The sequence below is a fragment of the Anabrus simplex genome, chromosome 11, assembly GCF_040414725.1.
Source record: "Anabrus simplex isolate iqAnaSimp1 chromosome 11, ASM4041472v1, whole genome shotgun sequence".
NCBI lineage: Eukaryota > Metazoa > Arthropoda > Insecta > Orthoptera > Tettigoniidae > Anabrus > Anabrus simplex.
In genome coordinates, this window is record NC_090275.1 from 115,373,429 (window position 1) to 115,399,143 (window position 25,715).

The 25,715-nt window shown below is 37.4% G+C and overlaps 1 protein-coding gene across 1 annotated transcript in view; it reads right to left on the reverse strand.

The window, feature by feature from the left end:
* The window catches only part of LOC137502724 (uncharacterized), a 77,788-nt gene extending 52,322 nt beyond the window's left edge, over nucleotides 1-25,466 (reverse strand). Inside the window, exon 1 of the mRNA XM_068229743.1 lies at nucleotides 25,404-25,466. Coding sequence (XP_068085844.1) covers nucleotides 25,404-25,421 — 18 coding nt within the window. The 5' untranslated portion in view covers nucleotides 25,422-25,466. The remainder of the gene's footprint in view (nucleotides 1-25,403) is intronic.
* Nucleotides 25,467-25,715: the final 249 nt, after the last annotated feature.

Consider the following 25,715-nt stretch of genomic DNA (forward strand, 5'->3'; position numbering starts at 1 on the left):
TAACTTGTCCATCTAGTCAACCCAGTAGAATGGGATTAGCCCCTGTAACTTCGGGCCAGGAGCCCAATTATAGTTTTATCTTGTTTGCAAATTTCAAGGAGTGCAAATGTGTGCCTCCGCAGGATTTTTATTTTTCGGCCAGTAACTTTAAGCTGTGATTTTCTTTGAACTATTAAATTTAGGTTGTGCCTCAAGAGGCCTAAAAGCGTAAAATTTATTGAGCAAAGACGCTCTAAAGGTTGCATTGATTAGGCTGTTAGGGTTTGGGAGCGCCGTCTCCTGGGTAATGTTATAGAGCATAGAGGCGCTTTTCTTCTAAGGTAAAAGATATTTGTGTGAATATTGAATGGTGCCTTTGGAAGGCCGTAACATGTAACCTTTGGAGCAAGTGCTCTCGAAAATTGTGTTTTAAGTATCCTGTAAAAGAAATTTTGAGATTCGTCTCCTTGTCTATCTGTCTAAACGCAACATTAGTGATGTAGGGACTTCTGTAATTAGGGAGCGCAAATTGTAACTACCCTCGTCTGGGATTTTCTGTTTTTACTAGTTTGTACCAAACTAGCTTTGTACCTGAAATATCGTTGTTTGTTAAAATTTAAAGTTCTAAATGAATCTTTTGACTATCGTAGATAGACCCATTCAAACCAGTACCTTCACCTCTCTATCCCACGAAAACTCGGAATAATAATAATGATAATAATAATAATAATAATAATAATTTATTTATTTATTTATTTATTTATTTATTTACTTACTTACTGCGCACTACAGGATTTCTAATCCCAATTACAGTGGCAAATGTTTACACTTTTTTTTGTTTCAATCAGTCTAATATCATAATACCTAAACTATTCTAATATTATATTTACAATCAGAAAGGAACAATACTTAACATCTTTACATGAAAGAGGAAAAAAATATAAAAATAAATTTTAAAATCGTAATTTCATATTTAAACTATTATTTGTTTTTAGTTCTAACACTTATAATTACATTTGTGGGATAGGGCTTAATGTAGAATGTTTATAATACATTTTTTGGTTCAGCATTACAGAGTTTTCACGGAGATGGTGAATTGTTGTAAAAACAGGCCTAGAGGTACACAGAAGTCTAAAGAATTATTTTTCTGAACTGCACTGTTGTACACATTGCATAGCCTGTAGAGTGGATAATTTTTGTGAGCGGTTGTTCTGACTTTTTTATTATGAAAAGTTACATTTGTCCTCGCATTAAAGCGGGGCACGTGGAAGTTCAAGAGGCATAAAAAGTCAGGGTTGTCAATAATAGAGTTTACAGTTTTGTACAGAAACTTCATGTCATCCTTTTTTCTCCTCAGTTCCAAGCTTTCTATTTCAAAATTTAGGAGAAGTTCGTTGTATGCTATGTGTGGTTAATTACCGGTTTTTTTGTAATGTAAGTATTTTAAATATCTCTTTTGGATTTTTTCGATCTGTGCAATATATATTTTGTTAATAATAATAATAATAATAATAATAATAATAATAATAATAATAATAATAATAATAATAATAATAATAAAGAAATAGGGTAAAGTCCTTGTGCTCGAAATTTATGACTCGTGCTCTGAAAATTGTGATAGAAATTGATGAGATGAATAATAATAATAATAATAATAATAATAATAATAATAAATACCAGACGATTTTGAGAACAGTTTATGTAGCATATTATTCGTATTACAAGTGACGTACAGGAAGGATAAGATTCAATGAGGTGAGGACAAATAATGGAATACTGAGGTGGAAAGAAAAAATGATAGACAAATCTGTGTACCATAGTTATCATGAGAATGAAGACTGAGAAATGTGTATAACGGTAACTCCTGATGCGAGCCCGTTGTTTCCCTCTGGTAAGCGAATTATTATTCTACGAATGCCTGCAATGTAAGGAGAGTTATGAACTTTTGTGAGAAATATGAGGAGGATGGATAACCTCTGAATGTAATGTACCTTCTATTCTGGGGAGAATGAATGAGAATGAGAGAAGAAATTACCTCCGAACTGTACCTTTTCCGTTGCTCATACGAAAGGAAAAGGGGCAGAAATAATGGCGCGCGGCAACTTCAGGCAGTACAAATACATATAAATTGTCACCGAGACTCAGATCAATCTATAAGGCGCAGAGCTATAAAGACCGTGCAAAGGAACTTCGAGTTGGAACAGGTATTGTTTTAAGCAATAATTGAAATTAATTCATTCTTTATACTGGAAGAAAAAGATCGTACAGGAAAAATCATCGCAGAAGCAAGATGAAGGAGTATATCGTCGTCCTGGAATAAAATAACAATTTAAATAAGAAGATTAGAGTAATATTCCGAGATAGTTCATAGCAGAGCAGCAGTCAAGGTACAGAAAGGATCGGAGATCTTTAAATTCAAAATATTAAAGAAGGGAGATAATGGAGCCGCCGAAAGAAGAGGCGAGAAGGCGAAGTTCCGCGCTACAAGCAATCTAGGACACTGAAAAATAATCAAAGTAACAATTGGATACCGTAATTAGCCTGAGGAAAAGATATATTTATTAAAGAGGAACCCCATCTGTACAATTATAGAGACGCAGTTCCACATAGAGACAATAATACATGGATATATTGAGAGGCTAAAAATGAATTACTCAATTATATATACTGCCAGTATAGTGTCATTTTCTACTTTCATGAGCGACTGTGACATCATGAGATCCGCCTAAATTGTGGGAGCAGATTGCCTGGGATGCCATAAGGAGGTCAAGAAGAAACATGTATTGGGACCAGAGATGACGTCTCGAGGGGTGGAATTCATCTGCATGGAGAACTCATAACGTCCAAGCAGAAGGCAACAGTCCCCAGAGGAGAGACGAGATAAAAGTTTCCTGTGTAAAGGTGTTTGTAATAATTCGTAGCTTAGATGAACCATATATGCCAAATTCGAATTGTTAGTGGCAGGTCTTGATCACATAACCCCGAATACTAACATGTATACTCAAATGCGAAGTGACATGGTTATGCTGATGTCCGTAGTGAGTGAATATCGATCTAACATACCAATCTACACGAAGAGCTATTCAGTTATGAACCTGGATATATTGAGAAGAAAGCCTGTATTATAAAATATAGATGAGCTTTAAGAGGAAATCGTATTCACAAACATGACGGCACCTACTTGAAATAGAGGAAGAGATTGATCCTACTAGGATTATAGGAATATTATAGAAGACATATAGTCGAGGGAGAGTAGTATCGCAACAAATTAAGGAAGAATAATGAGAGGTTATATGCGAAGAATGATTGTTAAGAAGAGATGGATTAGAATTATTTTTTAATAGAGATGTTGAGATTTAATTTTTATTTCGTCGAGAGGTTATGTGAAAGTAGATGTTACGAATTCGTATGATACATGCTGATAGAGGGTCGTATTTGGTATGTTTATTGTAGGGTTAGCTCATGTTGAAATGAACGCTATAGCAAGATACCAGCTGATTCAATGTCAATTTGCTACATATTGTGACAGAATATGAGTAGTTGTTAGACTCCATATGATTGATGGTGAACATGTAGGAATTTATGTTAGGAATTATCTTCGTGTTCAGAATCATTCTTTCCCGAGCAATCAGTAGACAGATATATTGAGTTAGTTTGAATTAATAGCACAGCGGTATCTATATAAATAAAATTGTAGGGGGTCCGCTGTCTGTAATTTCTTTTGTTTTGCCAATTTTTCAGATATTTATCCGTTTTAGGTCAACTCAAGACCGAATCGGTGGTTTTTACGTTTCGTGTCTGTTTGTTTGTCTGTTTGTCTGTTTGTCTGTTCCAACATCACGTCGAAACGGCTGGATAGATCTCAACCAAACATCATATTTAGGGTATACTCATCCCGGGGAAGGTTTCGATATATATATATATCATTTTAAAATATTTGATTAGACGGGGGGTTTATAGGAAAACCAGAATGGTTTTTCCACCATCACGTCGAAACGGCTGGATAGATCTCAACCAAACTTCATATTTAGAGTATACTCATCCCGGGGAAGGTTTTGATATGCATATCATTTTAAAATCTTTGAATACACGGGGGGTTTATAGGAAAACCAGAATGGTTTTTCCGCTATCACGTCGAAACGGCTGGATAGATCTCAACCAAACGTCATATTTGGAGTATACTCATACCGGAGAAGGTTTCAATATGCATATCATTTTAGAATCTTTGAATAGACGGGGGGTTTATAGGAAAACTATAATGGTTTTCCTCCATTTTCTCTTATACTATTGATTTTCTGTAAACTTCATTTACCGTACGTGAAACACCTCTTCATTATAAACAACTTTTGTTATGTTCATAATTTACCTTACTCTTCACATGACGGAGAAATTTACAATTTTCCGCTGGTATCATGCTCTGCATTGAGTGACCGACAGACCGACAACGAACCTACAGGTTACCATGGCAACGTCTCTGACTGCATGCCAGCAGCGAAGTAACGTATTGCCATTTTCCTCATCATGCTTTTAAATTCGTGGTTGTTCCTTGGGTAGAAGGAAACGGAGGCGTCAATCGGCCTATCTGCGGGATATTGGCGGAATATCGTTGGATGTTATAACCGCCCTCGAATAGATTAAATAATAACACCATTAGTCATCTTCTTATTATTTGTTTACCTAGGAATCACTGGACCTAAATCTCTCCTCTGTTACCGCTTTATTATATCCATAACTCACACTAGCATAATTTATTGAGGGGCATTTGATTTTCCAATACATTAACTTGGCATTTACATATTTGTCGTTATCCGGCTGTCCTCAGTTATAATCCATTTTCTATTACTTTCAACTTTCTTAACTGTATTATTTTCTTCCTTAATTACGCCGATGTACGCGAGTGCTACAAACTACTGGATGTATTTCCACCAGGACTCATATTTAGAATACACCTGTCCTTGATAGGTTTTAGGGCAAATATTGTTTCTAAATCCCTGAACTGACTGGGGTTTATACGAAACCGAAACAGTGAATTTGCACTTCCACAAAATATACACAACCAACGTTAATTTAAATCTACCTGCCTTGGTAGAAATTAATTTCTAAACCTTTTTTTCTCATGTGCATCATTTCGATACGAGGATTAATACGGGAGATATCAATAACGGACCGTTTTTCTGTACAAGTCCCATCGGACTTAACTCACGAGCGGGTGCGTGTAAAGCGTATTCCTTACAACTTGAAAACTACTGAAGACATTCGAACCAAAATTTATATTTAGCATCCACCTGTCCAAAGGTAAGTTTTAAACGTAAATAACATTTCATGGACTGGCGGTTTATAGGGAACCGAAGTGGTGATTTTACTCTTCCACAATATATACAGAACAAGACCAACCTGACTGGAAATCGACCAAACGTGATGGAATTCCACCTCTAAAGCTTTTTTTTCATGTGCATTTTTTCGTCAGGAGGATTAATAAGGGAGATATCATGAATGGTCACTTTTGCAGGTTAAGTCCAGCGGACATAGCCCAAAAGGTGTTTTACATGGAGCAGATTCCTTATCTATATAAATCAAATCGTAACGACTGTGTGCCTCTACACTGACTATGTTGGCGAAATTTTCGTACAGCTTTCCGTTTAAGGGGTAATAATGACCATCTGCATAATTTTTGGTTTAGTTTCCTGAAAGTCTTAATTATTACCCGCCTCGCCCAAAATCCAGATTGCGGCATAATCTGCCAAAAGAAAAAGAAGATAATTGAAATTGGACAAAATTATACGTTTTAGCCTGTAACGAACGGAAAACATCCAAGATCATTAAATTTTTCATTTTTATCCCCGAAGAATATCGAAATATGCAGGCAATTTTCATGATGGTGCAGACCTTCGGAAATTCCTATCACATAACGGATTGTACAATCTCCGTTCAATTTGGAATGATCTACAACCTTGGTCTTATGACTTTTTGCTGTATCTGTATCCCTTTTACGTTTGATTTTTCTCTATTAATCGATGTTAAGTCAATTTGGAATTTTCACATGCATAATTCATACTTTCGATTACTTATATGAAATACAGAATCATCAAACTCTTCACGAAAATTGGCCCACCCAGTAGCCATATGTGAGCCAAATGCTATGTATGTAGCTGTCACATAATTATCCGAAAAGTAATGTAATGTGAGATAATCTTACAATCTGACCCAAGAATAGATGACATATCATAGGACCAGCCATTTAGGCCACTAAATCCGGCGTGTCTTATGGTATAATCCTTTGTCGATATGACGTACGTTTAATAGTAGGTAATCTGTAAATGAAGGTCTTCAATATTGTAAACACGCTTATACTTTCGTATGTCGATCTATATATATTCACTGATGTCGATTTGTAGCGATCGAGAAAGGGTGGGTCTGCTATTGTAATCAGTACTCCCCACACCGACTTTGACTGGCAGTATGAAAGGGTTCCTTCTCAAACTCCTGTGTAACTGTCATTAGTAAGGAAGGCCTACAATTGTAATGAATAGTTCACTTCTCGATTTGACTCGCAGAAGGCAAGTGAGCATGCAGTTTTGTTTAAAACTCCCCTACCCGATTGTGTTTGGCATTGGGCAAGGGTGCCCGCCATTATAAAGAAATGTCCTCATCTAAAATGCGACTGGCATTAGGCATAGTGGCCTGCTATTTTGATGGAAACTCACCAAATTGGTGTGACTGGCAGTAAGCTGGCTGGAAGTAGGAAAATGGGCCTGGCATTATAATGATAACTGCACAACTCAATTTCGAGTGATAGTAGGGTAATTGCCCGCTATTATAATAAAAACTCCTCAACTGTAATCTGTCTGGAAGTAGGAAAGGGGGCTGCCATTTTAACGAAAACTGCCCCAAATCGATTCTGTCCGCGTAGTAGGCAATGGGGCCTGCAATTATAATGTAAACTTCCCAACTCGATTGTGAATGGCAGTAGGCAAGTGAGCCTGCCGTTATATCACAAATCCATAACAAACACTTTACATTGGAAACAACGTACGGGGACCTCCCCATGCTCTTTCTCGGATAACGCTAAGAGACATGCAATTTTAAAACAATCTTATTTACTGCATGTACACTATTTACTTCGATATTCGAATACAATGTAGAATACCGTAGCGAAGCACGGGTACATTCGCTAGTATGAAATAAGATTAAATTGTGACTGATGGCAGGATAATATATGAATATTTGGCACATCGTTTCGTTTGATATTCTAATGGAATACTTAAATGAAAGTTATATTTGGCTTGTTTACGGTTGCTAGTGTTGGAACTGAGTTAATATAGGAGTGATAAATAAATATATTCATTTTAAGGATATTTTAAGGATATGGCAACAACCTTTAGCCAAATTAAGGACATTTATTGAATATCTTGGCTCTCATAAGTCAAAAATATGTTCATAAGAGGACCCAATATGAACATTTTCCCATAATAAATAATAATAAAGATGAAAACCTTGTACAAGGACAATAAGAAGATCAATTATGAATTTACGTGGAAACTAATCAATTTGTGAGCATTTCGTTTTCAGTACGGCATGTTGTTCACATCATAAAGCTTAAACGTTTCGTCAGAGGAGTTAAGTAATGATTTTGGAAGTTAGGTGATGATGTTAATTAATTCAGTATGATGACTTTCGGTATTTAATGAATATAAAAGCATACAAGAAGAGACGCCATTTCAGTTATGTCATTACCAGAAAGAAATGAAAATATGTGTTAATAATTTGTGAAGCATCCTCTTTTTCTCGCCATGCTAATCAACTAGTGTAAGGATTATTTTTAATTATTATTTTCGAAAATAGGATAAGATATCTAGTGATAGGGTAATATAGTCACTGATGGTAGTGTTCATTTCACATCGAATGCCGAATGGAGACGTCTCTTTAATGAGTAACAGTTTGAGGACTTGCCGATAATCTTCTTCGGAACCTACGATAAATGAACATGATAATCATGAGATGAATAATTTCTTCCCTGAGACTCTTCCGGGATTTGCCCATACTCGACTTGGACGCAGATGGGGTGGAGAACTAATAATAAAATACTTACTGCTGATTATAGAAGTGCACTATCTTCGTAACATCGTGGAATACGGCCGATTCGCTCGACAAAAGTAATGAATAATGATAATTGTAATGGGTCGTAGTGGAAAGGATCGTTTGTCGACAGATTGTGGTTAATTAAATGATCAGACCAGAGTTATTGCTTTTTACTGTAAATGCAAGGTGAGGAATACATATTTTTGTTTTCAGCCACCGTTAAAAATGAGAGACAGAGCCCACGCAAAGATTTCAATACATTATGAAGATGAGTGAGTTAAAAATGAATACCTTGGTTACGAACTCATTACCACTTAGTTTAGGAATAGAACATTAGTCTATTGAAACCCTACGATTATGAAGGACGAGATGTGGAACTCGGCGCCAATGACCACCGCTGGAGGGTATTTTATTTTCCGGGCTTTGGTGGTCATTTCTCAATAATTATATTGTTTTCTTCTTTGTATGGTTGAGGTAAAGTTGTTTCGTGGAATTATGATTTTACATTTTTTCATGCACGACACTACGCCTGTGTGCGACTTGTATCGTGTACAAAGGATTTAGATTAAACTTTAGCGTTAGGATTGACAGTTGAGAAACTGAGGACTGTAGTTTGACAGGCATAGCTACGGGAATAGAAACTTGAAGACGACTACTGGACGAATAGATGACTAACTAGGTCACTCAGTATGTAAAGCTGTTAATTTAGAAACAGAATTAATGGTATATTGTCAAATGGGAAATGTAGCCTAAGTGATAACTGTGATCACGTGGTCGCTGAATAATGTAATCAGTGACAAGTAACAATTCATCCAGTGACCAAATTCATTCCCTTTCGTGCAAAATAAATTATGAGGCACACTGTAAGCCTCCAGTAACATTGTGAGAGATTGCAACACCATGTATTTAAATTTTGTGGATCCTAATTTCCATCTCATGTGGTGATAATATATTCCTTGTTTCTCTTCGAGATTATTGTAGTTAAAGCTGAGGATCCGAGTTACGACCAGGCTATAACTCCAGTCACAGTTTTCCTATGAATTGTGAACAGCCTTGGTGTTATGGCGAGTGATTGTGTCATGTAGAAACAGCTCGTTCACATTCATGAATAATAAGGTTATTTGTTTGAAGAAAAATGGTATGCATAAGTGACAGCGGAATGGGAAAAGATTAATTGTTTTTGTATTTGAAAATGAGAATGTACTGTACCTGGAAGGCATAGGCCCTGGCACATACGAGTTATAAATCTTTATTCATGAGCGAACGACTAAGTCCCAATACACGAACAGCTGTGCGAGAGAATGTTTTCGTTCTCACTGCACTGCGTGGGGAGACCACATGAATGAAGCAAGGTCAAGTGACGTCAGCACGGCCTGTAGCTTCCCTCCCCTCAGAATTCTCTCGAAACTATTCTTTGAACTTGTTAATGCTTGGATCAATTAACATAAGACCAACACTAAATTGTAGCCAATATTCTGAAAGTAAATCCCTGCTAATTTGAGATCAGTCCGTCCAGTTGTTAAACTTTGGAAAGTATTATCACCCCTCCATCACCTGATTCCGAGCGCTGCTCGCAGCCAGGTATAAATAGGTCAATGAACTGAGGTTATAGCCAGTGTTCAGTGTGTGTGTTCTGCGATTATAACAGTAGAACTGTATGCTCCGTCGCGATCCGCGAGGACGTAGAAGTCACACTCGAACACTTTGAAATTGTACGAAGACGTCGTAAGTGAAGTTTCTACCGCGTCGCTACGAAGGAAGTTTTCCAAGATTTTCTCCCACTAAATCGTCAGTATATAATATTTAGAAGTGTGTTCATCGAGTGAAGTTATAATCGAAACTGTGAATTGAAGTGTCAAGTATTTCATTTATCAATAAACGATATTGTGACAGAATTCTAAGACATTGCGTGTGATAAACTAAACTTCTAATTTGTGACCATTTTAATGATTCTGAGACACATTTCTGCTACACTAGTACAATTGTGAACTGTGTGAGATACTATTCCACTAAGCATTCACCAAATAACAAGGCTAAATGTGACTTTATTTTCGTGTATTATCCCGAACTTTCGATCACCACTACGAGAAAATAACTGAATATTAAGAACATTTTATTACAATATCAAGTCGTACGGACTCGTGTTGTGCATATTCAGTCATCAAATCTTCTTCATCTATGAACAGTATTTTTCCAGAGACTGTTGTTAATGACATTTTTACCAGTGTTTTATGGACTGTGATGATTATTCTACGGTCGAACCTCAGATATAATCAGTGACTATTATGAACTGTGACAGTGTTATATCCTAATTCCATAAACTGTGTGTGTGTAAAAACTGTATTTTCCGGGTTGGAAACGATTGTAATTCCTTACTTCATTAACCTGACTTACAAATCGTACCCGTAGTTTACACTGTGGTATTCTAAGTCACATATTCAACACCGTAAAACCAATGTGCGAATACGAACTGTGCATTGAGTCTTGTGTTTGTGCATAATATTAATCTTAGTGATAATTGAAAGCTCTATAGTGCCAATTGAACTTTCCGTGTTCCGAAATTATCTCTAAAAGTACATCGGAAATCTTGGCAAAGTGTTGTGAGATTCTGCTGCATCGAACGTCGTTTCCAACGTGGGATTAACGCGGTTTCTTCGATCATGGTACCCTTCGAGGGACGTCGACGGGGGATATTAACGTGGTATCTTCACTGAACGGACTTGTCGCGCTGTTGGTGCTGAGTTCGAGCCTTGGCTGCACGCTGCAGAATGTTCCAGACACCAAGCCGCAGGACAGCACAACACCAACACTTATAAGCAGATTCCAGGTGATCTTCTCATATTTTGAGTGAGTAATCTCACTGACTGACTTTTAACAAAGCACTCAGTTAATGATAGTGCTCCAGCAACAGTAAAGTGCTTCGTGTGAAGTTCAGCTTGCTATTTAAAATAATTCAGGAATGTTTCATGTCTTGCCTTAGAACTGTAAATTCCTTTTTTAAAATCATTTATTATTACTGCAAACTTCCCGCATGCGGAGGCTGCCACAAGGACAAAGTATGTCGACTGCACGGTATTTTGTTTTCTAAGTTACTGTTGACTTTGCTACTGTGCCAGGTAGAAAAATCACAAGGCTCAAGAATAAATTTGCAATATTGTTGTTCAAATGCTATATAGATGATTGCGGAGTATGGTCACTGAACCTCGTATTGCGGCGATAGCGATGTCGTGGAGTCGTGTCCGGCTGAGGCCGAGAGAATCCCATAGTTGTACAAGAAATTTAGGGATTGTGCCTCGAGCTCCGATCATGAGTCCATGGACGGAAATATTGTCTAGGTGATATTTATCTTTATAGTAGTTTACAGTTGACTGGTAAATTGACTTCTTTTCGGCGTCCACCTCTTCGGCCTGGCCAACGTGCGACTCGAAGCGGATTGTGGGATCTAAGATTAGTCCTTGCGTGCTAGCAGGTTGAAAAGCTATCATGTCAATACGCCTGCTACTCCCGTCGGTACCTAGGCCAGAGACCTCTTCGTGCATCGTGAAACTGTGATCCCTCAGCGAGGTCGCAATCTTGTGTCTTATTGTATGATGGCGGGAATTTCTCAATACCTCCCCGTGAGGGCAGGCTCCAAGGACATGGGCAAGAGTTTCGTGCTGTCTGTGGCAACGCCGACAGAGGGTGTTGTCCTGGGACCTTCCTGGCACGGAGCGAACGGCGCACACACTCGCTGTCATCTTGATGGCCTCTCTCCATTCCGCACAGGATAAGCCTCGGTGATCTCTTATCCATTTGTTCCCTGGCGTGTATTCCTGGAAGAGTCCAACGCCCTTACCTTTGTGCGGAAACTTCGTCCATGACTGAAATTCTCTGTCTCGTAGTATCTGTCGGACGTTCCTTACATTGGGAAGATGGCTACTTCTGAACATAACTCGATCATTCATTTCTATGCCTAGATCTTGCAAACAAATTGTACGTTCTTGTTCCAGGTTCCTAGTTGCATTAATGTAGCCGTTATTTGCAAGCGATAATTTATTAGAGATGTTAATATGCTGTAGTTTGGCTTGCCAAGTGGCGCGAAACAAACCGACGCCCTAATACTTCCTTTCGGTGTATACCATGTGATCCGAAACGTCTGCTGGTAGTTGTAATAATTCTTTAGTTCCACTCTTCAGTATTTTATCCGCATCTGATAGAAACGTTTGAGGTATCTTGTTTAGGGGAGTAACTTGGAGTGGGTAAATAAGAGTAGGTGATACTGAACTATTTAAAATTGAAAATTTCTGGTCAGATTGCAGCAATGGTGAGCTAACAAGGGTGTCAAACTTGTTTCGCGTCTTGTCAAGTACGGCTTGTGGATCCAGTTTAAGTTCATTGATGAAATTCACACCTAAGTAACGAATGGCACTTCCGTTTCACTGTGATTTAATTTCACAGTCGTCATTAACGATGATATTCTCCTCCGTTAGATGACCTTTCTTTATAGAAAGACAAGCTGATTTTGAAGCGCTGATGTCCAGGCCGAGTTCCTTAAATCTTTCTATGGTGATCCTAGCTAGTTCGGCAGTTTTTCGGGCACTCCGACCGACTCCAGTGTGCTCTGGAGGCGCGCATGTCCGACGTTATCAAAAGCTTTGCGAACGTCGAGAAATATAATGCATGCATCGTTCTTTTCTTGCCTAGTGTGCTGTAAAGCGGCTTCCAAAATTGAGGTATTTATGTAAGTACCGGGTGTATTGGTGAAACCCCTCTGATTGTCATGAAACACAACGTAGTTCCGAAGCTGTTTATCAAGAACTTTCTCGATGACCCGTCTAATAACTGAGCATATAGTAATTGGACGCCAGTTACTGGGATCATTTACGTCACCACCTTTATGAACCAGAATTGTACGAGCTTTCTTGAAAGTCGGTGGTACTAACCCTGTTGTTAGCATTCTAGTGGTGATGATTGCGATTATCTCTGAAATCGTGCTGTTTTTAATAGCTCGGGCGATTACGTGGTGAGGACCGCTTGCGGTGTCTATCTTGATTTACTGTGTTGCCTGAATAATGTCTTCTTTAGATATGACGGGATTGTATAGGTCGTTAGCCTCCATGAGTTCACTCTCAGTGCCTTTTTGAGGGTATTCCGGTCTTTTGTGGTTGTTCGGCCTAGAAAATATGTCCGAAATATGTATGTGTGCAGTACATCTTCTTTCAGGTTGCAAATTGGTTGTTGGTTTGTAAATAGATTGCGTATGGCTTTTCGCCGCTGATTTTAATAGTAGAACTGAGTGGATTCACACATGTACTTCCTTCTTCTCTTTTCTCTTCCCCTTTTCGTTGATCTTTCAGGGTTTGAAGAGGTCCTATATGAACGTTGGGCAGAATTAAGTTGGCCTTTTCTTCTCAGTTGATAATATTTCTGGGCAGGGTGTTTCGGCCCGGGAAGAATATGTGGTACTGAAGCTAAGAATTGGACAAAGTCATTAACGGCCTCGTCGAAGTGGTCGTCTGTTAGATTTTCAGAAAACTTCGATTTCCATTTAATCAGATCGCGATTGTACTCATCCATATTCGGAGCTGGAGTAGTAGCGGTATTGGTTGTGGTTTCATTGGACTGACGATCCTGTTGGGAATTTCGTAAAATGCTGATTTTACTCTGCTTCTTGACCAGGGTATCTCTGTGCACTGCAGGGTGAGCTCTGCTAACGTGTATGCTTACGCCCCTATCGGGTCGATAATATTTTCCACAGTGCGTGCATTGTACACCGTGTGATTGTTGTTCGTCGGAAAGATTATTAGCCATATTATGAACATGAACTGTTCGATGAACTGTTATCCAGAAAAGAATATAAAACGAGCCACGTGATCTTCTAACATCACTGCCGTGTCGACATGATTTTCTGAATGAGGCAACGGAATACTACAATATATGACAATCACGGCGACATGATTTCACGTACATGAACTCTAGGGTTTGCAAGTGCACTATTTTATTTTTCAACTTAGATGAACTGTAGAAGTATACAGCAAGTGATCAAATATTTTTATTTGAATTGTCAACTTACTCACGAAAGTGTATGTTAATGTTATTTCAAATATATTAGAAAAACTGTGGGTCTGCATCATAAGTGATGGACTTATTGAAATTCAAGGTGCAAAGTGTTATTTTGGTACTTATATCTATATTAGATGAACTGTAGAGTGTTTACGATCTTTAAAACAGTGATATTTATTTTGGACATTTTTAAGCAAGTAGATGTCTCAGAATAAAACAGCATCCATCTTTTATTTCTGCATTTTAAAAAATATTAGCTGGAAATTTGATTTTTAAATTTCATCTGCAGGGTGATTTTCATGAAATTTTTTAAATAAATTGTCAAAAAGATTTTACCATCTATTATTCGCCCTGCGATACTATCCATCTCTGTACCTGCTCCAATAAGAAACCGAACACTACCTGAGATCCTTCCCATGCTCTGGCCCCATTATCATTTTCTGGTACAGTACACACTTCATACTGTTAAGGAGTAATTAAAATGCTTTGGTGTAAGCACACGCGCTTAAAAGTCAAGCTAGTTATTAAGTTTACCTTACCTACTTTTGTTGGTATTTATAGATACTGTGGAATATCTAACTGAGTACTAATGAGTGTATCCTGACGTAGATATAGTAACAAGTTTCTGAATAGAAGTTTTGATCCCAGACATTTTTCATTTAGTAGGGATGGTTGTATCTTGTATCATTAAATTTGCTGCATCATTTCTTGCTTTTAATAAAACTTATCTCTAAAAGTAACTTTCTATGCACAGTTTTTACTAACAGTTAGGTCTCTTATCGACTGTTTTTATGTATGGATACTTCAGGTATTCCGAATTTATCTGCGACTAGGTTCCTGCCTCAACATCACGTAAGAAAACTGGTTGAAACTCGGGGAAATAAACACAATTGTTACAAACGTTCCCGTGAACGAAATGCACCCGCGATTATTTCAGCCATTCCAGTCACTTTGTGTAGTTATCAGCATCGCCTTAAGGATGTGTTTATTCATCTACCCACAAGGAATTCATCTTTGAGAAAACTCGTTCGGAACACCGCGACCCAGCACCGGTAACTTGATTTGCTATAAGATTTCCAAATAGTCAGGTTTTCTGCGGATATATACCGATTGACGTACACTCTTCTTCAGAATGAATTATATCCTCAACTTCAACAGACGGAGTTACTTTGTTGTTACTCTTGTGTTCTATATCTCCTCCCAACTTGGTGTCGTTTCTAATATTACCCGGATAAATACTTTAAAATTTTGCAAAGATTCTGCCCATGTTCCTAAATATTCTGGTACAAAGTGATAGAAATATTCAACATAGTTAAATCCGGAATGTAAGTTACTCTCGTTGTAGACCTGCTGGAATGCAGGTACCTACTCCCGGATGGTGTGCTCCCTAGAGAGCGAGAAACGTCCCTTATTTTCTTTCGATACTTGAAGTAAAATGCTGAACTTGCAAAGAAAATAGCACTTCATTGTAAATTTCCATCAATAAGGAAATCTGTCTGTCAGACGTTTGGCCCGCAGTTCACTGGTAATTGTTTTCAGGTTAAAGATACGCAGTGGAGAACTCAGTCCTAGGGTGAAGGGTGCGAGGTATGAGGAGGAAGCGCGCTGGTGGACGCTTTCAGAGGGAGGAAATAGCTTCACGACGTCAAGCTTCGTAACTTATTGGACTTACTTCCCCTGGATTATTTCTTCACTACCTGAAGGCAGAGAATATTACAGCCGTAAACCTAGACTTCATCGGCAGAGCAGACGAGAATCAGGTTGGATTATTTTATTATTATAACTGTTGGGTTCTTAAGACTGTTCATCAATTAAACCAAAAACTAGGAACAAATCCGCACCCTCGATACCTGCGGCGAGTGGTGAATTCAAATCGGTGAGCTTTCTTTGAAACCGTGTCCACAGACCATTGATGGCCAAGTGAGTCCAGTACTCGAGTTACGTTTTTGGTAGCTTAACAGAATTTATATTTATTCCGTATACTGCGGCTATCAGGACTCCGAAAGTTCAGTATCACGCTGCGTGGTATTCAATTAAAATAAAGGGAAGTCCAGTTGATGTTAGTTGGTTTTAATATTATTAACAGCCTTCCAATTTATACAGTGTCTGAACTAAATATCGGTTGATAGGTCCAGTATCTCTGATGGAGAGACGTGAAGCCCAGAGGTGTTGTGTGAACGAATCGTAGTTGGCGACTAGTTAATTATATCTTATTCCGCTAACTTCATATAGGACTCATCTCTGGATTTACGTGTCAACATCTTACAAATATGTTATGACAAAGGCGACGTACATTGTCCATTTAGTGGGAGATTACAATAACAAGTTAGTCATGAGTTGCGCTAGAGGATACATTGTGACAAAGTTAAGAAATATACTGTAATATGTTAGGGTTAGTTGTTATTGAAACTAGCCTCTTATCGACCATTTATATGAACCTTGTTATGAACAGACAGGGAGTGAAGTAATTACAATGTACTTCGTAATATAAGAAAATAAGAAGTTCTGCTTAGAACTGAATTGGTTGGACTGTTGCGGTCCTACCTTCGACTACTGGGGTTGGTATACATATCTCCTCCCCCCTTAGTTGGCTGTTACCGTCCTCGGTAACATCTATGTTAACGTTTTATTTTTACAATTAGTATAAAGTTTATACAATCTTTGTCTAAAAACTAACAGAATTATACATATTATAATGAAGTATAAAAGTTCCACTTACAGCTTGAAATTTTTTTATAGTGGCGTTATCTTCAGGGATAGGTTTTATATCCAGTTTCATTTTATTTACATCAAGGTGGGAATAATGGATATTTTATTTCATTCTTTATTAGAGGATTATTTTGGGTTGACAAAATTGGGAACGAATGGATATAAGTCGTTGGATTGAGTTGTAGGGTTACACCCATACTTGAAATAGAACAAGATTCATTCACTAGCCAATATGATTTGGGGGAAAAGTAGAAAATATTTAATTATGTAAATCGCTGCCCTGATTCCGAAAATGATGCTACTTTTCTCCTATCACGTCCAGTTTTGACGCAATTCAGTGTTTTAGTATCTGCATGAATTCGTAAGATGTAATGTTGAGAGATGTTCTAGCGCAACGTTTTTTTACAATACAATTATGTGATTTGATTTGTTATTGTTTGCATTTTATTATAGGTTTATTGCTGTCTAAATGTTCATTTTGTAGTTGGGGGTTTACTGGTAAATTCATAACAAACTCCGCCAGATACGCAATACACCGCGAGGTATGTAGAATTGAAGATAAGACAGTTGAGCGTTTGTCTTTCATCTTAGACCACTTGAATAAACAGACGTGTTGAAAGCCCTTATGCAATGTTTATGATGGACTGATAAAGCAGTTTCCTTGCAAAGATAACAGTCCCAAAATATTATACTCACGAAGATGAACTTGTATTTTGTACGAATGTTTCAAATCTTCTACGTCAATTGGGAGAGAAAGAGTATGATCCTCGTACCTGGCGTGTTTTTATTGACTCTTCCAAAAGTAGTTTAAAGGCTGTTTTGCTTCATAATACAAATGTTCTGGCATCCGTACTACTTGCACACTCCACAAAAATGTCTGAAACATAGGAGACCATAAAGTTGGTGCTTGAAAAAATTAAATATCACGAGCATGAGTGGCAAATTGGCGGTGACTTGAAGATCATTGTATTGTTGCAGGGACAACAAACAGACTGTACAAAATAGCCCTGTTTCCTATGCGAATAGGATAGCAGGGCACGGGATATACATTGGGATACAGTTTATTGGCCAGAAAGGAAACAACTACAACCAGGATCCAAAAATCTCTTGAATGTAAGTCTTATTGACCGTGAAAAATGTCTACTTCAACCCTCGCACATCAAATTAGGATTGATGAAAGAGTATGTCAGGGCATTTGATAAAAGTAGTCTATGCTACCAATATTTATCCACTAAATATCCCTCATTATCAGATGCAAAAATCAAAGAAGGCGTATTTGATGAACCACAGATTCTTAAACTGATGAAGGAAAAATATTTCACGGGCAAGATGACCAAAATTGAGAAAGAGGCATGGAACGCATTCAAAGATGTAGTGACTAAGTTCCTTGGCAACATTAAGGACCCTCAGTAGAAAGAAATTGTAAGGAAAATGTTGGTAAAATTTAAGGAACTCAGTTGTAATATGAGCCTTAAGCTCCATTTCTTAGCTTCGCATCTGGATTATTTCCCTCCAAATTTATGAGCTGTCAGTGAAAAACAATATGAAAGGTTTCACCAGAATCTCAAAGATGCAGAACGACGCTATCAGGGACGTTGGGATGTGAATATGGTGGCCGATTACTGTTGGTGGATTGCACGAGACGACTCTTCTAGAGATCAGTCAAGAACTTCAAAAACCCTGAAATTCCACGGAAAACGGGAAAAGACAGAGATGTGAATCTAACCTGCACATAATGTAAGTAAAAAACTATGTATGTTTAGATACGTGATTTTTATTCAAGGTACGGTTATATTAATTTAAAAGCAACTGTACAGCCGAAACTAAATAGGCGCTTTATGCTTCAGTTTCACGAATTTCAATATGGATTAAAATATAATGCATACCATCTACTTGCTTAAAAAGCAGCATTTACGTGTATATAATGCATGCAAATTATGATTACGTTTTGCGAGCTGAAATTTAAATGAATACATCAAATTTAATCAATACTAAGTATCAACAATTTTACGTAAGAACAAAATAACACTTTGTAAAATTGCCACTAAACCAGACGTGATACGCAAAAACTAATTTTTTTCGTGAATTCTGCGTTAAGAAATTCATTAAACCCACCTATTTTCGTTTTTACCGTACAAAAAAGGTTTTTGCAGGCTAGTGATATTTTTATAGAACAAAATGTGTTCTTATTTCAGTGATTGTAACAATTGTATACTATTCTTAATTAAAGCAAATTCACATCCTGAATTGTCTGTTGGATTACAATTATTAATTCTGATATTACAGTAAATACATACATAGGATTGTGTACTTTTTACACATGGTACATTAGACCATTTTAAGGTAGGTCCTTGTAAATAATATCTCTCTGTAGGAATTAATATTAAGTTATTCTTTTTACGTAGAGCAGAGATGGCATATAATTGATATTGATTGGCATCCGTAATTGGCATTGCCAGAATCACTATCATTTCATCGTTTAGCATTAGAATTTGTGTTCTCGACATTTTTAAGTTTTCAAACTGATGTTAAGGGTCAGCATGAATTATTGATTTAGTTGGATAGATTGATCTCAAATGATTTACAATATTAGTTAAGTCTCTTTGAGAAAATAATTTTACATTTTTCATTTCATGGAATGATAAACTAATCGTCTCTCGAAGCACTTGCACAATTTTATTAAATTAGTTAAAATGAATAGAATATATTGCAGATGTTCAAGTATGTTAATCCTGAAGTCTTGTTCTTGCAGGATACCTTGGATTACCTTCATATTGTTGTTCACCACATGCATTTCATTATAAAATTTTTGAACAATTGAATTGCTGAATGATATTAATTTATTTATATGTTTAATTTCACTAGTGTGACTTTGTCTTAATGCTTTGAATTGGTTGTTTAAATTAACTAAATCATCTTGGTCTAGATTGCCTGAGATGCATTTTATTACAGAGCCTAAACAGTTTACTAAACCACTTTTTGTTCTAAAATTGGTAGGTAGTAATTTATTTAATTCTTTGTTAGATTCTCTAATAGTTTCATTTAGTTCTGTCATTAAAATAAGGGAAAGTATTATTACCTCTTTTTATTAGACTATTACCGGTATTTTGAATATTATTAAAAGAATATCTCAAACTAGCGAGGTTGAAATGAAACATGGACTTATGGTAACCATTAATTATTATTGCGGATCCCATTGAGTCAGCATAGAATCCTCGTGTTTTTATGGACTGGTAGTGGATGGTGCCATTTCCTGCGACGAAACTGGTTTTATCTTCCTAAATTCGGTCTTTCAAAGTGAAGAGCCATTGCAGTGGACGATGGTCACATTCAACATGGAATGTCTTCCCCATAGGTAGGGTTTGAAATGCTTGCTACTTTTTGCTATAGCAAGTAATTCTCTCTCAATTGTAGAATAGTTTCTTTCCGCTTGGTTTAAAGTTCGTGAGTAGAAAGCAACGGGGTGTCCTTTTTGTGATAGAACACTGCCCAAGGCAAAACCTGAGCTGTCGATGGTCAGAGTAAATGCATTATTGAAGTCCGGGTAGACTAATACAGGAGCGTTTATTAAAAGGGTCTTATGATTCTTAAAAGCGGACTGGTACTCAGTATTTTCTGTGTCTATTTTCATTCCCTTCTTTAAGTAGCGGGTCATTTATACAAAACTCGCCTTTCTTGGGCACGTTGTATCACGAGACGGAATAAAACCAAACCGTGAAAAGATCAGAGTAGTAAAAGACTACACCATTCCTAAATCCACCAAAGAATTTAACCGATTTCTTGGACTAGCAGGATTTTACAGGAAATTCATAAATTATTTCTCAAAATGACCCGCTACTTAAAGAAGGGAATGGGCGTAGGACATTGTCCATTACACGCTGAAAAGTGACTGGAGTATTTCTGAGACCAAATGGCATTTTTTTGAACTTTAGGTGTTTATTGTCGATTGTGAAGGTAGTCTTTTCTATTGACCTGGGATCCATTTCAATTTGGTGAAATCCCTGGGCTAAGTCTAGAGTACTGAAATACTGGTATTTGCCAAGATTATCTAGTATTTCTTCAAATCGGGGAAGAGTATTTATCTTCAGTTGTTTTAGCATTTAAAGCTCTGAAGTCTGGAACAAGTCTCCACTTCTTTTGTCCCGAAGCATCAATCTTCTTAGGCACAATCCAGACTAGATTAAAGTAAGGAAATTCGCTATCAGTGTCTATTCCTTGGTCGAAGAGTTTCTGGGCTTCGTCATTCAATAGTTTCTTTAGAGTGGTTGGAAATCGGTAATTCTTTCGATATACAGGGTCTTTGTCTGGGGTGCGAATGAATGTTTTACTGCACTAGTAAATGTTAAATCGCATCCTGGGTAATAGAAAACATATGATAATTCAGATGATATTCTTTGAATAGTACTGTTTTCTAGATCATTTAGGTGTTGTGTGTGAAGGTGTTCTTTAAGATTTCCTTCAGTGATGGAGTTTATTTCTGTTGCTTGAATATATATTATTTCCAAATTTTCCACTAGAACTAGATTTGTGAATTCTGTCTCTGAGTATCCAAGGGATATAAGATTTGATAATCATCTGCATGTAAAATTGCGCCATGGAAGTACACGCCATCGTATTCAAACCTAGGAACATATACATCCCCTTGTTGAATATTAACAGGAATAACAATTTTATGTGCTTCATTTACCGGTCAGAAACTCTTTTGTTTAGCAGAACTGTGAAAATAAAATGGTATTTCCTTGTCAGCTAGAGTGACTAGATTCGATGCATATTCGATTTTTGCTCCTAGCTGGGAAAAATCAACTGTACCTCTTAAGGCATCAAAGTAATCATGCCATTGCATGACTCTGAAATTTACTGGTGAATTTATGTTGTGTTCAGAAAAAATAGGGAATTGCACATTGTCTTCTCCTATTGTTTCGGAATGTACTGATTTAATGCAGAAAGGTTCTTTGAATAAGAATTCTGAAAATAATGAATGTGCTATGTCTGGATTCATTATTGAATTGCAAGCTCCGCTGTCAATTAATATCATCAATACCAATAGACTGATAAACGGTAGCTTAGGGGGTGTTGCTAATGTGATTCAGGTCTTCGACTCTGATGGCTGGGTAGTACGAAAATCTTGATTTTGATCTTCATTTTCGTACTCATTCAACTTATAATGAAAATTATTTTGGTTGTTATGTTCGCCTGACTGAGGGTCGAACTCGTCTATTTGCTGAAACATTTGTTCTGTGTGATAAGATGTTTCTGGCTGTGCGTCTTCGTGTGAGTTCATATTACCTCATATTGTTGAGACACCAGACATAGGTTGTGGGAAACCTCTGTTAGGAGTGAAACGTCTACGAATATTGTTTGGTGTCGGGTAAGGACGATTTGCGGGTACATTACTTCTGAAAGGTGCTTGTCTTGTGTGTTGGAGAGGTTTGACACTTTTTTGGGTAGCCAATGGGCTAGACAACGTTTGTTTCTGAAGAATGAATTGATTACTCTGTCCTCCTTGAGTGGTGAAGATAGAGTTTGTAAATGGGTTGCGTCTAGTGTAGTTTAAAGGTGGTGTATGTTGGAATGCATTTTGAGGTACTCTCTGGGTTCCTCTTAATTGATCCATTGAGTTTCATGAGCCCTGTCGTTATCATACGACCTACAATGTCTGAGAGCGTGGTTCAGATCAGTTACAGTGGCATATCTTAGGTAGGAGCGATAAGGCTCTAGTATGCCAGCTTTGAACGTGTTTAAACTTAGTTCATGTAGCTCTCTGATTTTTAATTCTAGTATATGATCCCTATAATTAATTTTGCATAGGCTTTTGCATTGCAAAGTCAATGTGTAAAGTTTATCGTGTTAATCTGTATATGATTCACCACGTTTCTGATAGCAGTTAGAAATCTCTTGAATGAAGAGTCTTTCATTTTTAACATTGCCATACTTTCGGATTCATTTTTCCTTGATTTTTTCATAGCTGCTATTAGCATCCTAATCTAAAATGTTACTTGCTTCACCTTTTAATTTCGATTTTCCTACGTTAAATAATGAATCATTTATGATATTAGCTTTGGGATCAGTTGCGGCTCTCTTGTGTGTGTTTAAAAATGATTCACATCTTGCTATGAAATAGTCTAAGCTGCAAGAATAATTACCATTGAATTCTGGTAATAATGGAAATTGGGCGTGCTAAAATGTAGATAATAATTTAGTTTGAGACATTTTTAGAAATGTTTAGAAAATTAATTTAATATTTAAATTATTATTATATTATAGATAATTAATTTGTTGAATTTATTCTTTTATTTAATTTATTATTAATTCAAAATTAATGTCACATTTAATTAAAAGGCAAAAATAATAGTTGTTACTAATGATTATTTAGTGGCTTCTACTTTGCATTTGAAATGAACTAGGCTGGTTAACAATATCATGGCTCACAAAATAACAAGGTATTACTTGGAGTGGACTTACAGACATGAAAAGATGATCAGTGTGGACTGCATCCTGCATGACCTGTGGTAGTCAGGTTTGTCTTCTCTGGTCGTCGTGATGATCCAAAAGGCTCCTGGTCAGCGTTGTTGGCTTCACCCGATCGACTGGCGTTGTCAGTAAGCGGATGTTTCGAAAGGCCCGTGGCGGAGTTGTCGTTCTACTTCCTTCAGAGCAGCTTGGCTTATGTTGTTTAATTATGTCCGTATTGCGAATAGCTAACTTGGTGTCGCTCGTAAAGTCACGAAAGGCTTCCTTGTGAAGTTGTCTGTAATACTTTACTACCTTACTCGTAGAATATAGTGGCTGTTTAGTGTCGCTAGTAGAGTGACGAAAGGTCTGCCTTGAGATTGTCTGAACTCTGTACTAGTTACTATCTGGCTGGGTAATCATTAGGTAACCCGGAGCAGGCGCCCAGTTAAGTTTTTGGTAGCTTAACACAATTTACTTTTATTCCGTATACTAAAACTATCAGGACTCCGGAAGTTCAGTATCGTGCTGCGTGGTATTCAATTAAAATAAAGGGAAGTCCAGTTGATGTTAGTTGGTTTTAATATTATTAACAGCCGTCCAATTTATACAGTGTCTGAACTACATATCTGTGGATATGTTAGAGTCCAGTATCTCTGATGGAGAGACGTGAAGCCCAGAGATGTTGTGCGAACGAATCGTAGTTGGCGACTAGTTAATTATAGCTTACTCCGCTAAGTTCATATAGGACTCATCTCTGGATTTACGTGTCAACATCTTACAAATATGTTATGACAAAGGTGACGTACAATGTCTATTTACTGGGAGATTACAATAACAAGTTAGTCATGAGTTGCGCTAGAGGATACATTGTGACACAGTTAAGAAATATACTGTAATATGTTAGGGTTAGTTGTTATTGAAATTAGCCTCTTATCTTATTGACCATTTATATAAGCTTGTATTATTGATCATTTATATAAGCCTTGTTATGAACAGACAGGGAGTGAAGTAATTACAATGTACTTCGTAATATAAGAAAATAAGAAGTTCTGCTTAGAACTGAATTGGTTGGACTTTTGCGGTCCTACCTTCGACTACTGGGGTTGGTATACATAACTCTCGCACCATTGGTCGGCAGCTGTTTGCTCTTGTATTCCATTGACAGGCTTAGGCATGTGATGGCTAACTGAATGCTCACCTGTGGACTCTAGAACAACGGCAAAGCCACACATTGTTGCAGTCTGATGTGTGTAAAGGCCAAGTGATTATTACTTAGCAGTGTGCCTTGTTCCATCACTGAAATTTAGCGGAGAGAACACTTTGGTATGGGACTGTTCTTCGTGGTTTGGTCTTGGACCAATGTCTTTATTTAATTGAACCCTGAATACCGAAGCCTGACAGAAATTATTGGAAGATTCAATGCTACCCACCCTCTGACAACAATTTGTTAGCGACCCTCACCACGTTTACATGGCAATGCACCCATTCATAAAGCAATTGTCATATTCTAAGTTTGGGGGCCGATGACCTCGATGTTAGGCCCCTTTAAACAACAAGCATCATCATCATCATATTCCAAGTATTCCAGATCGGTCCAAGTCGAAGTGAATAAACACGAATGGCCGGCACTAAGCTCTGCCCTAAACCCAAATGAGTATCTCTGGGATGAGTTAAAGTCCCGATTGACTAACAGACCGCGCCCCTGTTACAAGAAAGTCTTCCGTCTTGTAGGAGAAAAGGGGGGAGTCAGCCTCTTAGACGTAATCTACAAGGCGCTGTCTAACGTTATCCTCAAGAAACTGCGCCCCTTTTTAAATAACATCATGCAGGATAATCAAGCTGGCTTCAGGCACAATCGATCAAACACGGACCACATTTTCACTTTGTGGGAACTGCTTGTGAAACCCTGGGATTATGATACCATATTTATAACATTTTCAATGACTTTCAACTCGCATACGAAAATATTGACAGATAAACAGACTCTAAACGCACTGCGTGAATTTAAGATAACTGTTACAAACATCTACCCAAGGTCTTGCAAGAAAGGTAGAGGCTCATGACATAGCAGCTCTAGTACTTGCGGTGTCAAGCCATTAATGCCAATGTAATGTTCGGCATCAGTGAAGATAAGGACTCACCTGAGGACTCTTGCTCATGATGACCAGAATTGGTCAAGTCTCTCTCCTCCGGAGCAGCTGAAAAAACAAGAATATTATTATTAGTGCTTCATGAGACATTCACTCTGTTGAGAAGAGAATATCTTTGTTGAGAGCTTCATTATGCGCTACCGATGAAGAGAAGATGAGAGAAGCTAAATGGGATAACTGATAATATGTTCTCCAATGAAAGGAGCAGCACACTGGGCACAGTTTCCTTCTCCCTTTGCCAATTTTTAATGTCCTCTGCATGCTTTGCACTAATTTCCTTTGTCTACTTACGATTTTTTAAAA